The sequence below is a fragment of the Lepidochelys kempii genome, chromosome 4, assembly GCF_965140285.1.
Source record: "Lepidochelys kempii isolate rLepKem1 chromosome 4, rLepKem1.hap1, whole genome shotgun sequence".
Taxonomy (NCBI): domain Eukaryota; kingdom Metazoa; phylum Chordata; order Testudines; family Cheloniidae; genus Lepidochelys; species Lepidochelys kempii.
The window spans coordinates 128,152,815-128,165,628 of NC_136383.1; the positions used below are offsets into that span (position 1 = coordinate 128,152,815).

Below are 12,814 nucleotides of genomic sequence, written 5' to 3' on the forward strand. Positions count from 1 at the left end.
TAAAAATTGAACAGCTACAGCCTGAAGCATAGGACTGTTACAGCAGTGGTCAAAGTCTTTACAGCTCAGTTTTCCCATTTGTGCACTGGAGTGGAAAATAGCTCCTGTTGAAGAAGGCTGGGTGGGTTAGTCTGCACTTGTAAAATGCTTGATCTCTGGATGGAAGGGGGGGGATAGAAATAGCTTTAAGAAAATAAACTAAATGCTTCAGCATAGACTGACCATTGACCAAAACTTCCCTTTCCTCACCATTATCAGCTTGAATACACACAAAGGTTAGAACAGACTCAAACTAAGATGCAAGCTAAACAGACCCAAGGGGAGCAAGTGTTAAACAAGAAGTTTATTAAAATCCATTCGTAATGTTTCAGAAAAATGTACACACACTTAAATATTAAAGGGTTTTTTTGGTAGCAGCTTAAGCCAGTACAAGTACTTTGTTAGAGGAAGACCCTACCTTGCCACAAAGAATATTTTTGGAAAGATTGTTTTAGATCTGAAAATACATTACACCCACTATTTCCCTATAGCCTACATTACCTGTGAAAGGTTGGCAAAAATAACCTTTATAGAACACAAGCCCCAGGAAAAATGTATATTACAGGAAGTATTTTCAGAAACAAAGTTTTACATTTTACAGGAGGAACAGACCATCCCAGAGCAAAAAAACCAAACCACAAAAAAACAAGCTGTACATATGAACTTAATATCTAGCTACGGAGTGTAGCTAACCGTGACTGCATTGCTTCAATATCCTCTTCCTCTTCTTCATCAGCTATACCAACAGCCCCTATGGGCTCAGTTTCTGGAAGAGCATCTGTAACTTTGCTAGGTGCTTTACCCAATGCCCCTGAAAACAAGCAAGATAATGTCCAGAATCATCATTAATCAGTCAGTCATCTGTATTTAACAAATGGAGAAGTTCTCAGGTAGCTGCACATTTTAGAGGTTTAAAAGTAACAGAAGTCAGCCACTGCTGTACGGTTGAGACAGCATGTTGGAAATTTAGAGACAAGTGATTAGGCTATCTAGGCAATAATTCATGATCAATTCTTCCTAGTGTTTACCATACAGTGTCTTGCCCATTTTAAAGTGTCTAGATGAGCACTGTACTCTAATTCTAAGGGCTCTAGGGAAAGATAGTGGGAGACTCATGCTGTGACACTAACCCGACCCTGGCTCCCTGTACTCCTGTGGCCACAGGCAAAATAGATTAAAAGTAGCTCGCCTTCCTGCTTTATTCTTCTGAGGCTCTTAACAGTTGTGAATGGGAAGAGCTCCTTGTTACAGGGCAACTTCACTTCTGTTCCCATGGTACTCAGTCATGACAGCATCTATGGCCCAATCCATAAACCCAAATGCTGCAGAGCATTACTCATCTTTTGGCAAGTGAGCAGAGGATTAAAGAGTATTTTTAAAAAGGAAAAGAAATGTGAGGCAGGGAAAGGGGGACCAAAAAAAAAAGAAAAAGGGGTTTGGGAACTGGGCACAAGGAGACACGGCAAAGCATGGGGCAGGGAACCTAATTCACCCATAGGACTAGCCACTAAGGAGGCTGGGACTTGTGGGACTTCCAGCTTCCCTGTAGCCCTTCAGATAACAGTCTACAGTCAGAGACTTCTGATTTAATATTTTATATTCAAAGCACTTTTACAAGTTGTCTCATTTAATAAGGAGATTTTCCAATTATTCAGCCTAGATTTTACTTAAAAAGGGACACAGTCAAGTGGTTCAGGGCCAATTGTTTTGGTGTTGTTTAAGCTGCGTAAGACCCAACAGAGATTTTCATTTTTTCAAAAATTGGAAAATAGGGGGAAAATAGTTAAACTAAAGTGTGTTTAGCCCAAACAGTGTAGCAGCCTGTGACCCTGACTAGATCAGAATCAAAAGCAATGCACTCCGCTATTGTTACTGTACAAGTTGAGAGAAACACAAAGTAACTAAACTGCAGCAAGCATGAATTTATTTAAATTCTGGTTTAAGGGGTTACTAGTACCAAAGGAAAGTGGCTTTTTAAAATAAGGTGATAACCTGACCCTGTCTCTATTGAGTTCTGTGCATTCCTCCTATTTATACTTTTTGGACCCACCCTAGCCAGTTCTTTCCTGCCTCAGTATTCACGATTATGAGCTACAGTACTTCTGTTCCATCTCTGAGGGCCCCATCTTGTGAAGTACTGAGAACTCCCTGCTGCCACTTAAACTAAGGGCATTCAACACTGGGCCCCCAGACATTTAGTCCAGGTATATGTACTCACCAGCTGTAATCTCAAACAGGATTTTATCGATTTCCAGCTCTGCTTCCTCTTCCATTTCCTCTTGGTCTTCCATATTTTCAAAAGTATCCTCTAACATTTCTTCTATGATACCAGCCTATAGGGAAATGGAAGATAACAGATCCCATTTCTGGGACTTACAGCCAGCCAGCAGCGCAGCACTCTCAGGAAAGTATATTCAGCTCCCTCAATTTCATAATAGTCCAGATTATGCGTGCCGCTATCTCACCCATCAAAGGACTCAGCCTTGCTTCCAGTAGCAGCTTATCTACTACACACACCATCCTTGTGCTTTCCTGATAGTTCTGTAATTAAGTCAGCATGCAGTGGAGCTGGTTTAGCATGTGGGTTATTTTTAAAATACAGACGCTTTGAACATTTTCACTGCAACAAAATGACGCGTTATTGCACACTTACTGTGAGGAAAGAATGATTGACAATCAAGAGTAGGATAACCCAAGAATTAAACTGCAGTGTTGTCTTATTAACACCTTAGAGCAATATATCAAATTTATTGCCCTATATTTAATCAAATACAACTACAACAGGAAACACTGAAATCTTTGAAAAGCCAGCCTGTATGTTAATGCTCCAGTCAGTCACACACAGCTATATTTGCCCAAATGATATTCTGTAATCAACTAAAAATTTTGGAAGCTTTTTCTATAAATTTCACTGGGAACACTTTTTCTTTAAAGAAAAATCCCCCTGCAGGGCTTGGAAACCAAACATTACAAAATTACACTAGCGCATATCACATGAGCACAGTAAAATGGATAAGAAAAAAGTTTTAGTAATCTAGAGTATTAACGTAAGAAAATTATTTAAAAGTGTGTTTTTAACTTGAGTATTCCTTTAATAGCAGCAGAGGAAGACTCTGGAACCTATGTCCTGTCTGTGTATATTGTAAGCTCTTCAAGGCAGGGACCATTTTACTATGCGTTTGCACGCTGCTGAACAATGGGACCCCAATCTCACTTTGAATGTCTAGGTGCTATCGTAATACACAATATATTTCAGAACTTACCTTCATCATTTCTTTGGACAATTCCCTCATCGTTGCCTGAATTTCAGGGATTTTTACTAGATTTTGCATGGCTTTCATGACCTCTGTGCTCTTCTGTAACGAACCTGCCACCCGGAGGACAGCTGCCAAGAGAAGGCATGGAAAGGCTTTAGAATGAAGCCAGCAGAGGGGAACAAAACTGACGAGAGTCCTGCTTGTACAGATTATCATCATTTTGGCATCTAGGAAAGTGCATATAAGAAAAGAGATTGTCCATTTACTTAATCACCTTCTAAACTTAAAGTTGTCTGCTTTAGGAGAGGGGAAAAATCTGACTTTCCCTGTTTCTGAAAGATGGAAGAGTTTTAGTGGAGATACTGCTCCAATTAACTGCAGTTGAGCCAGGCCAATAGATCTAGATTCCACCCCACCTGCAGTTAGATTCAGAAAATAAAAAGTTTCTGTTTGCTCTTCTCAGGTGGGAAGTTGATGAGCATGGAATAAAACCTACACAGAAAGTCTTACTGAAGTTTTCATGCTGGTCAGGCGAGCAAGACTAGTATCCAGTTATCTGATTATTCATGATATTAGTACCCTGATGTCGTGAAGCCACGCTTGTAGTCTGACATTTTTGGGAGAATTAGAAACTCTCTCACTGTCAGGAATTCACATCACTGGATTGTTGTAAAGCCATTTAATATTGAATTAGATAACTGACAATTGCCCCTTTTTGAACAAGAAATAAAAACTGGACTAAAATACAGCCTAAATTGGGTTTCTATCAATATTTTTTTTGCAGTGGCTAATTAACAGTCCTGGGCAACCTCCAACGATGTCTGTGAAGCTAATTATTAGAATGGTGCTTAAATGTTCCTTAAATGTCAAATCCTGAATAAAGATAAAGTTGAGAAATAACAGCATCTCTTTATTAATAATGAAGAGTTCCCATATTTTAAACGACACTCTTGAATTAAGGGGATGAATTTCACATGGTACTTTTCATTTCAAAACTCTCCTAGCTTACAAGTGTTTTTAACATCAGGCCTGAATAATGAGAAGGTACAGAAATATCAAAACATTTCAATTGTATTGATAGTCAAAGTTTTTCAAGCCAATTAGGGGTCAAATAAAAATACAAGCCAGAATCCCACCTTCCTTTCTGCCTCTGATAAAATAATGGCTATAATATCACTGTTATTACTGTGGTGGTATCAGTAGTAACTCTACAGTGAAGACGGCCTTCAGTTTTTCACTTAAAGGAGGATTAAAATCCCTCTAGAGTAGAGTTCATTGATTGAATTTAGTTCCCAGATTTACCATTACTATTGTTCAGATTAGTTTTGTTGGACACTTTGTTGGGTAAAATAGTTACTAAACTCTCCAGCGAAGGTAACTGTAATAGATCAATGAAGTTTGATATGGAGGTCTCCTGGTAGCTAAGCCATCACAGTCCCCACAAACGAAAAACTTCTTACACACACACCCCCACAACCTATTATCATGGCATCCTGCATAACAGGCACTTTGGAAATCTCAGAATTAGAAACAAAAGTAATTCCTCTTAATTATAACTAAGGCTACATTTTAGTCATGCGTATTTTTAGTAAAAGTCATTGACAGGTCATGAGCCGTTTATTTTTGTTTACTGCCCGTGACCCGTCCATGACTTTTACTATATACCCAACTAAAACTTGAGGGGATGGGGGGTGTGGCACAGGGGCGCAGTGGGTGCTCGCATGGCCTGGGGGGGCACCGCAGCTCAGGGAAGTGTGGCGGGTGCTTGGGGGGGGATGGAGGGGAGTGGTGGTTCCCTACCCAGCTCCTGGGAAGTGGCGACCCCAGCTCCTAGCTCCATGTGCTGCCTCAGCTCTGTCCCAAGCCCTGGTTCTGCAGCTCCCATTGGCTGGGAACGGTGGCCAATGGGAGCTGCGGGGGTGGTGCCTGCAGGCAGAGGCAGCACATGGAGCTAGGAGCTGAGGGAGGGGACTTCCTGTTGCCCTTCCAGAGGGCTCCCCACAAGTAGCCACCGCCTCGCCCCCCAGCCCTGAGCCCCACAACCCCAAACTCCTGCTGCTGGGGGGCAGTAGGGCAGAGACTGTCTCAGCAGCAGCCAGGCGGCTCCTGGGCCAGCCACACCAGGCTGCTGCAGAAATTACAGAGGTCACAGAAAGTCACGGAATCCATGACTTCCATGACAAACACGGAGCCTTAATTATAACCATTTGCATGGACATACAGCAAGAACTAACACCTGGATCAATAAGTCTTCACTTACTGTCTTCCAATCCTGCCTCCCTAGTTCTGCTGCCCAGCCAACTTGTTGGGGAGCCTCCTCCCGTGGCCCACCTTTTCAGCCTCGCACCTCAGTTTTTTGGTGGTTGGCTGGTCGTTCTTTCTGGAAGCTGTTCACACACCCAGCCAGTCCGTCACCCTGCTTTTCTCTACACCTCTTCCAATGCATTTCTCCCCTCGTCCCCAATGGACCTGATAAGTCACACTAGGTCTCCTCTTAGCAAACAGATATACATATGATATGATTAAATCAGACTCTGGCGCCTGTTGTGGACTAAAGAAGGTGCCTCCACTGCAGAGCTAGGAGCTCCTCCTCATTTTGTTCTGTGTTTGTACACCACCACAGGGTCCTGGTCCATGACTAGGGCTTTTGGGTGCTACAGTAATACAAATTAATAATAAGGCAACTGCTTGCAAGTCTTCCCCTCCCTATCCTTGGATCCCTTTTCTCCCTGCTGCTGTTAGGAGCTACAGTGTGGGGAGTTATCAGTGATAGACCAGCCAGAAAATGCATTTTAAAGGGAGATTTCAACATGGACAACAAGGCTTGTAGATGGTCAAGAAGGGGGCAAAAATTCTAAGTGTAGGGGAGGCATGGAAGAAGGTCTCAGTAAGGGGTTGTCAAATGCTTTGACAGATGAAAAATGGTCTAAGTGCTAAATAATAAGCCATTGGGCAAATTGTTCCTCTTCTCTATCAAGCCCACCCTTGCTTTGATGCTTCACAGTGCAGGACTCTTGCTTTAAAAACCACAGGAATTCATGCAAGAAGATACAGGGTGCTCTTACAAATGAAATACCCCTCGGATACGCAGCCTGTCAAAAAACACCCCACCCCAGTAACAGAACGTGATCAAGCTCTTCTTGTAATGCTAGAATCTTTCTTACAAGGGGCTCTGGAGTCAGCCAGCATTACTCATACTATTACTATACTATACTCATTGCTATTTTAGAAACGCTCAAAGAAAAACAAACAGACACACAGCGCATCATGAGAGGAAAGACTACCTTTTGGAGCAGATGACTTAAGTGTAAATACATCCTGCAGGCTTGGACTCATTTGAGATAGGCCCAAACCATCCCAAACTTTGACAGAATTTGACTCCAATTTTGAAACATTCAGCTCAGGGCCAACCTCTACCGTTAATCTAAGGAACAGTTATTGTATTTAGGTGCAACAAGGTTCTTACCAAGCTGGTTCTTCATCCCCATGAGCACAGAGTTCATGTGTGCTTTGGATGCATAGAGTTTGCTCACAGCCTTCCGAGAGCGGATCATTTCCTTTGCCAAAACCACACACACGTCTTTTTGACCCTTTTTGGCAGCATCTTTTACTGACCGCTTTACCTTTTCTTCTTCTCTTTGGATGTCTGGGTTACAAAGGACAAACAAGTACGGACAAGTCGTCAGAAATGGCTGGAAGCTAGGAGCAGACATTCATTGCTTATTGGAGTGCATTTTTAAAAGCAACAGTTCATCATTAAAACTTTCCACTTCAATAATGCCTTTCATTTAAGCATGTATCCAGCCACTGAAGATTGAATGGGGTATTGTGGTTTATGCATCACCAACAGATTTGTTAACTAAAGTTGTAATAGCAAAATATCTATTTCTAGCATAGCACATCCAGTTCTATGATTTCCCTTACATCAGTCTGTCACAGCATTACCTCCAAGCTTTCCAAGCACCTGGCTGAGATTAGCTCCTGTATGAAGAGCAGCTGGCTGAAGCTAAACTCTGATGAGAGTGAAATAATGCTGACCAGAAGAGGGAAGCACTTTGAACCACTCACCTCCTCCATTACAATTGCCATCATCAAAGGCAGCCACATTCACATTGTTAGATTAATGCAATCTGCTTGCTGTAAACCAGACACTGCACTGCGCTCAGACAGCCAGACAGTTGTGGTGGCAATGAATGCCCATTTCCATCTACAACTGGTCAAGGAACTACACCCAGTCCTATCCGACACAGATCCAACCATGTTGAGAGACGTTATAACCTCTAACCATACTTACTGAAATTCCTTATACCTATGAAGTTAGTGCCGTAAAGGAAGCTACATCTATCGAGATGCCAACCTCGATCATACTTTTAGGGATGTTTATGAAAAAGTTAGGGAGGTTGCTTGGACCTCTCCGCCCCTTCCCTTTGGAGAAACTGGGACCTCTTGTCCCTCTCCTCCAATGGCTGGGTTCCCCTCACTCCTCTACTTGTTGACCCTCACCCTTAAAGAGAAAGAAGGATCAGCCCTAGGAAACGTGCCCTCCTATGCTGCCTAGTGCCCTTAATTACTTTGGCCATTCCTGGCTTAGAACTCCTTGCTGGGATGATCCTCCTCCTCTATCACTGCTGCCTTCTCCTCCTGCCCTTCCGACCTCACCTCCCTTTCAGCCTGGGAAGCCAGGTCTGATAGGAAGCAAACCATGGCAAACCAGTGGGGCTTGGGGTGGTGCTGGATCCACTGCCCAAGCCACAGGCTGTGCATGAATTGCCTCAGGTGGATCCTGGTGGAGAGCTCTAGTACCTAGAGCACGTTGACAAAGTCCAGCATGGCCCACTTGGGGCAGTTAAAGAGCAACACGCAGCCTGTGGCTTGGGCAGTGAATCCAGCAGTGCCCCAACCTATTCAAAACCACCACATCTTCCTCCTTTCCGACCCTCATGGTGCAGTCTGTGCACGAGTCATACGGCAGTGGAGAAAAAAGCCCCCCATTCCCACAATGCTATATGCTGTGTTTGTTGGACTCCAGTGGTGGTGAGTGACACATACATTTTATTTATGTGACAGAGACAAAATTAGTAGATTTAAACTTAAAATTGTAATTTTGTAATTACATGTGCAAATTCAGCAGGAGTACTGAAAGTTAGGAATGCTTGGTATGTCTGCATCTGGTTCAGAACAGAGCAACTTGCCTTCTCACTAAGACAGGTAACTGGGAATGCATCATCCTGATTTCCCAGTCCCTGCACTGGCTCTCAAACACCTAGAGGTCAAGGCTGCTGTTCTGAATTTCAACAGCTTGCATGAAATCAGCCCCCACTAACTACCCGAGAGACACCTTTCTTGTGATAATCTAAGCTCCACACCACTGGAAAAGATGAAGTGACCAAGAAAGAGGGGAAAACTAGTAGCCAAAGAAAATGGAAATTTCTTAGGAGCTGGACCAAGATTACGGAAATGACTGCCAGCCTCATCGCATTCAGAACTACATGCTAAATCCATCTGTCTGCTATAGCTTTCCCACAATAACGTTCTCAGTCACATTATCACTCACATTTAAATCCCTAACATCTTGTTTGTTCCTGCCAACTGGGCTGGGAAATAAAGGTTTGTAGAAGGTGTTCATATACCATTATGATGGGTGACCTCACAAAAATGTAGGTTTCAGAGTAGCAGCCGTGTTAGTCTGTATCCGCAAAAAGAACAGGAGTACTTGTGGCACCTTAGAGACTAACAAATGTATTCTGTTCTTTTCACAAAAATGTAGATGGTTTAGATTCACTTTGCTTCTTCAGGAAGCAGAAATCTTTCATCTATTTAGACTCCATACACATTTTGTAAATAAATGGCTCAACTTCCCAACTAGCTTTGCAAGTTATTTTAGAATCACATTTGTTTATTACTCAAAATCTTTAATCTCGCCGGTGGGATAATCACTTACTTTGTCAGACACAGTTCATTAAATAATTAAGCTTTGACTTGCTTTCCTGCCAGGTTTATACACTTTCACTGGCATTTAATGAACAAGGCTTAGAAGCAATTCATAGTATTCCACCTGGTGCATTAACTTTTAAATATAAAATGGTACATTCAAAATACATCCATTTGAAACAGCTGTATGGCTACTGTTGATATCATTGATAATGTTATATGATTAGAGAAGCCCTTTATTCTGGAAACTTTCAACAACATTGATAGACTTAGGAACATCTGAATGGCCTAACTCAACCTTAGTTTAGTCTCCAGCTTAACTTCCAGCATTTGATGTGACCAATATTATCGGGACAGTCCCAATAGTTGGGGCTTTGTCTTCTATATGCAACTATGTCTCCCCGCCCCCCGGCAAAAAAGAAAGTGTCCTGATTTTTCACAGTTGCTAATTTGATGTCCATGTACTAGATGTGAGGAAGAACAATACTGAATAGCGTCTTCACAAAATGAATTCCAGTCTTTTATACTTTGAAGTTAAGGTACTGTACAATGCTCAGCTTGGAAAAGAGATGACGAAGGGGGGATATGATAGAGGTCTATAAAATCGTGACTGATGTGGAGAAAGTGTTATTTACTCCTTCTCATAACACAAGAACTAGGGGTCACCAAACTAAATTAACAGGCAGCAGATTTAAAACAAACTAAAGTATGTATTTTTTCACACAATGCAGTGTCAACCTGTGGAACTCCTTGCCAGAGGATGCTGTGAAGGCCAAGATTATAACAGGGTTAAAAAAAGAACTAGACAAGAACTAGGATAGGTCCATCAATGGCTATTAGCCAGGATGGGCAGGGATGGTGTCCCTAGTCTCTGTTTGCCAGAAGCTGGGAATGGGCCACAGGGGATGGATCACTTGATGATTACCTGTTCTGTTCATTCCCTCTGGGGAACCTGGCATTGGCCACTGTCGGAAGACAGGATACTGGGCTAGATGGACCTTTGGTCTGACCCAGTATGGCCGTTCTTATGCATAAGCTTCCTGAAATAATCAAGGCCCCTCCTTTTAGAAAAGGATTTAAGTAGTGTAAAATCTCTGCATTTTATTCATCTTGAAGGGATAATGGTGGCTATGCATAGCAAAAAAACAAAAATCAAGGCACCTGAAAAATATCCTCAGGTAAGAGACATATGCTCATAAAAGAATAAGGGGTTAAAAACTGGGCTTCTATTCTCCTGGCCCAGAAATAAAGCTTCCATTGCAGAGGTGGCTGAAAACTAGCTTGCAAGAAAAAGACAACACCACCATTTGAATCCATTCAGCTTATTAACGTTTAGGGATATTACTGACAGAAGATTTCAGTGAAATTGCCTTATAAAGAGAGCAAGCTCACGACAAATGTATGCAGTGATTATTTTCAAAAGCTCACTGATTTACACAGAAATTTTACACCAGAATGATTCAGAATTTGGCCAGTTATAAAAATAAATCCATCAAAATAGCATTCTGCATTTTGGCACACGCAGGCCTAATATGAATTGGAGACATCAATGCAAATTCTCATGTGGGAGTTAATGAATCTTTTGGAGAATGACTCACGCAGAATAAATGTCATTCAGCAGCAGAACACCTAAGAAATCGCTATCAGCCAATCCACTGGGACAATGAGTGCCCTCCCCCACGCCCCCGGGACTATTTTCCTTTAGAAGAGTCTGGCTTAGTGGTGTTTTCCTCTTATTACCCACAAGAGACACAATATGCTTAAAAGATGCTGAAACCATTTCTTCAGCACAATCAACTATGCACTTTACATGACACGGGAATAGTTAAGTCCCTGCTCCAAAGAGTATACAATACAACTAGGACAAATACCCTAAGTGAAACAACAGTTCAGGCATGAGAAAGTGCTAAGATCAATCCATTGTGCACAAAGCCTTCCTACACTGACCATTTAGAAGGCCCAAAGCCTCTATCAGTCTATATTTTTGTAAGGTAAGCTTTGTTTGACTACTTTGAGGGCAGAGAACCCAACTATGTGAATATCTCCTTTTGCAGGGAATGCAGACTTATCTTGTGGTCAAAAGGTAGATTCTGCTTTCAGCACTGCCAAAGACACGATGCATGACTTTAGATAAGTAATTGTCCCTGTGCCTCAGTTTCCCATCTATCAAGTGGAGACACATCCCTGTGTCATAGGCTTAACTCAAGGTTTATAAAGTACTTCGAGGTCCTGGGATGGAAGACACTAAAGAAATGAGAAATAAAGTTACTTGCTGGCTTTAAACATCCAAAAGCATCCATTTGACAGGGGCACTGTGATATTCTATACCTTGGGGGGAGAGTACTGTAACCCCCATATTCCTCGTTTTCATATAATCATGATCTTATGTATAAAGCATGCTTTGTAAGGTATCAGGGAAAAGGTTATGATCTGCTGAAAGTCATTTCTCTATCCATATGTATGCTTCCAGACACAACAGCAAGGAAAGTAAGCAACACCCAGGGGGGGTGTCAAACAACCTATTAACAGCCATTGTCCAGCAAGGGAGCTACAATGCATGACTTGCCTGCATGAGGCAACACCGGGGGAATTGCTTAACCTTGCCTGGAGAGACTCAGCAATGCCACGCAGACATGCCTGGACTTGTGCTCCCCAAGCATATGGACTGAGGGTATAAAAGAGACAGAGTGGACACATACTGGGCCCTTCTCCTGCCCCACCGTCGCTGCAAGCAACTAAGACGCTGAGAAGAAGACAAGACTCCCAACAGAGGAGATTGGCTCAGGTTTAAGGAACAAACCTGTATATTAAGGACTGCAATATCCAGTGGGGTGAGAAAAACTGCTTAATCTAGACGTTGCCCAGTCTAATAGGGTTGAGAGTTTAGACTGTGTGCTTATATTTTATTTTAGTAACCATTCTGACTTTTTACCTATCACTTAATCTACCTTTTATAATCAATACATTTGTTTACTTGTTTATCTTTACCAGGGAGTTTGTATGAAGTGTGGGGCAAATCTGCTCAGGTGGCAAAGGCTGGTGTATGTCCACTTTCCATTGTTGAAGGGGTGAATCAATTAATAAATTTTCACTGCCCATCTTGAGCAGTGCAAGACAGTATATTCCTGGGGTACAGTGCTGGGAACTGGGGGGATTTGGCTGGTGCCTTTCTCTGTGTGATTCATGAGCGGCTCAGGGAGCAGTCATGCCATTTAGCTGGGTGTGTGGCTCTACATGTGGTTATGCTGAGTGATCACAGCTCCTGGAGGGGTTGCTGCTGGTCACTAGCAAGGCATTGTGAGAGAGCTCAGGCTAGGGAGAGTTCAGGGGGCACTGTCCCAGGCTGCACCCTGGGGGGATCCCATCACAGGCACATTCTCCTCCATAGCTAATAATAAACTGAATGGTTTTGTTGCAGTATGACATACTCCAATTTTTCTAGATTGAGCATAATCATGATGTGTATTTTATTATAGCATATGCATTACTGTGATTTGGCAACTGGACAGTCTCCTGGCAGGAGAGTGAGTTTGTGTGTAGAGGGGCGGAGGGTGAGAGAACCTGGATTTGTGCTGGAAATGGCCCAA

The 12,814-nt window shown here is 42.5% G+C and overlaps 1 protein-coding gene across 4 annotated transcripts in view; it reads right to left on the reverse strand.

Moving 5' to 3' along the window:
- Positions 1 to 325: 325 nt before the first annotated feature.
- Positions 326 to 12,814, reverse strand: part of CHMP3 (charged multivesicular body protein 3) — a 34,566-nt gene continuing 22,077 nt past the window's right edge. For 3 of the 4 annotated variants that reach the window (XM_073342880.2, XM_073342878.2, XM_073342879.2), the window contains exons 3-6: positions 6,763 to 6,942; positions 3,303 to 3,424; positions 2,258 to 2,372; positions 326 to 850 (exon numbers count right to left, since the gene is read on the reverse strand). In XM_073342880.2, coding sequence (XP_073198981.1) covers positions 711 to 850; positions 2,258 to 2,372; positions 3,303 to 3,424; positions 6,763 to 6,942 — 557 coding nt within the window. In that variant the 3' untranslated portion in view covers positions 326 to 710. The other variant, XM_078852608.1, reaches the window with a different exon arrangement.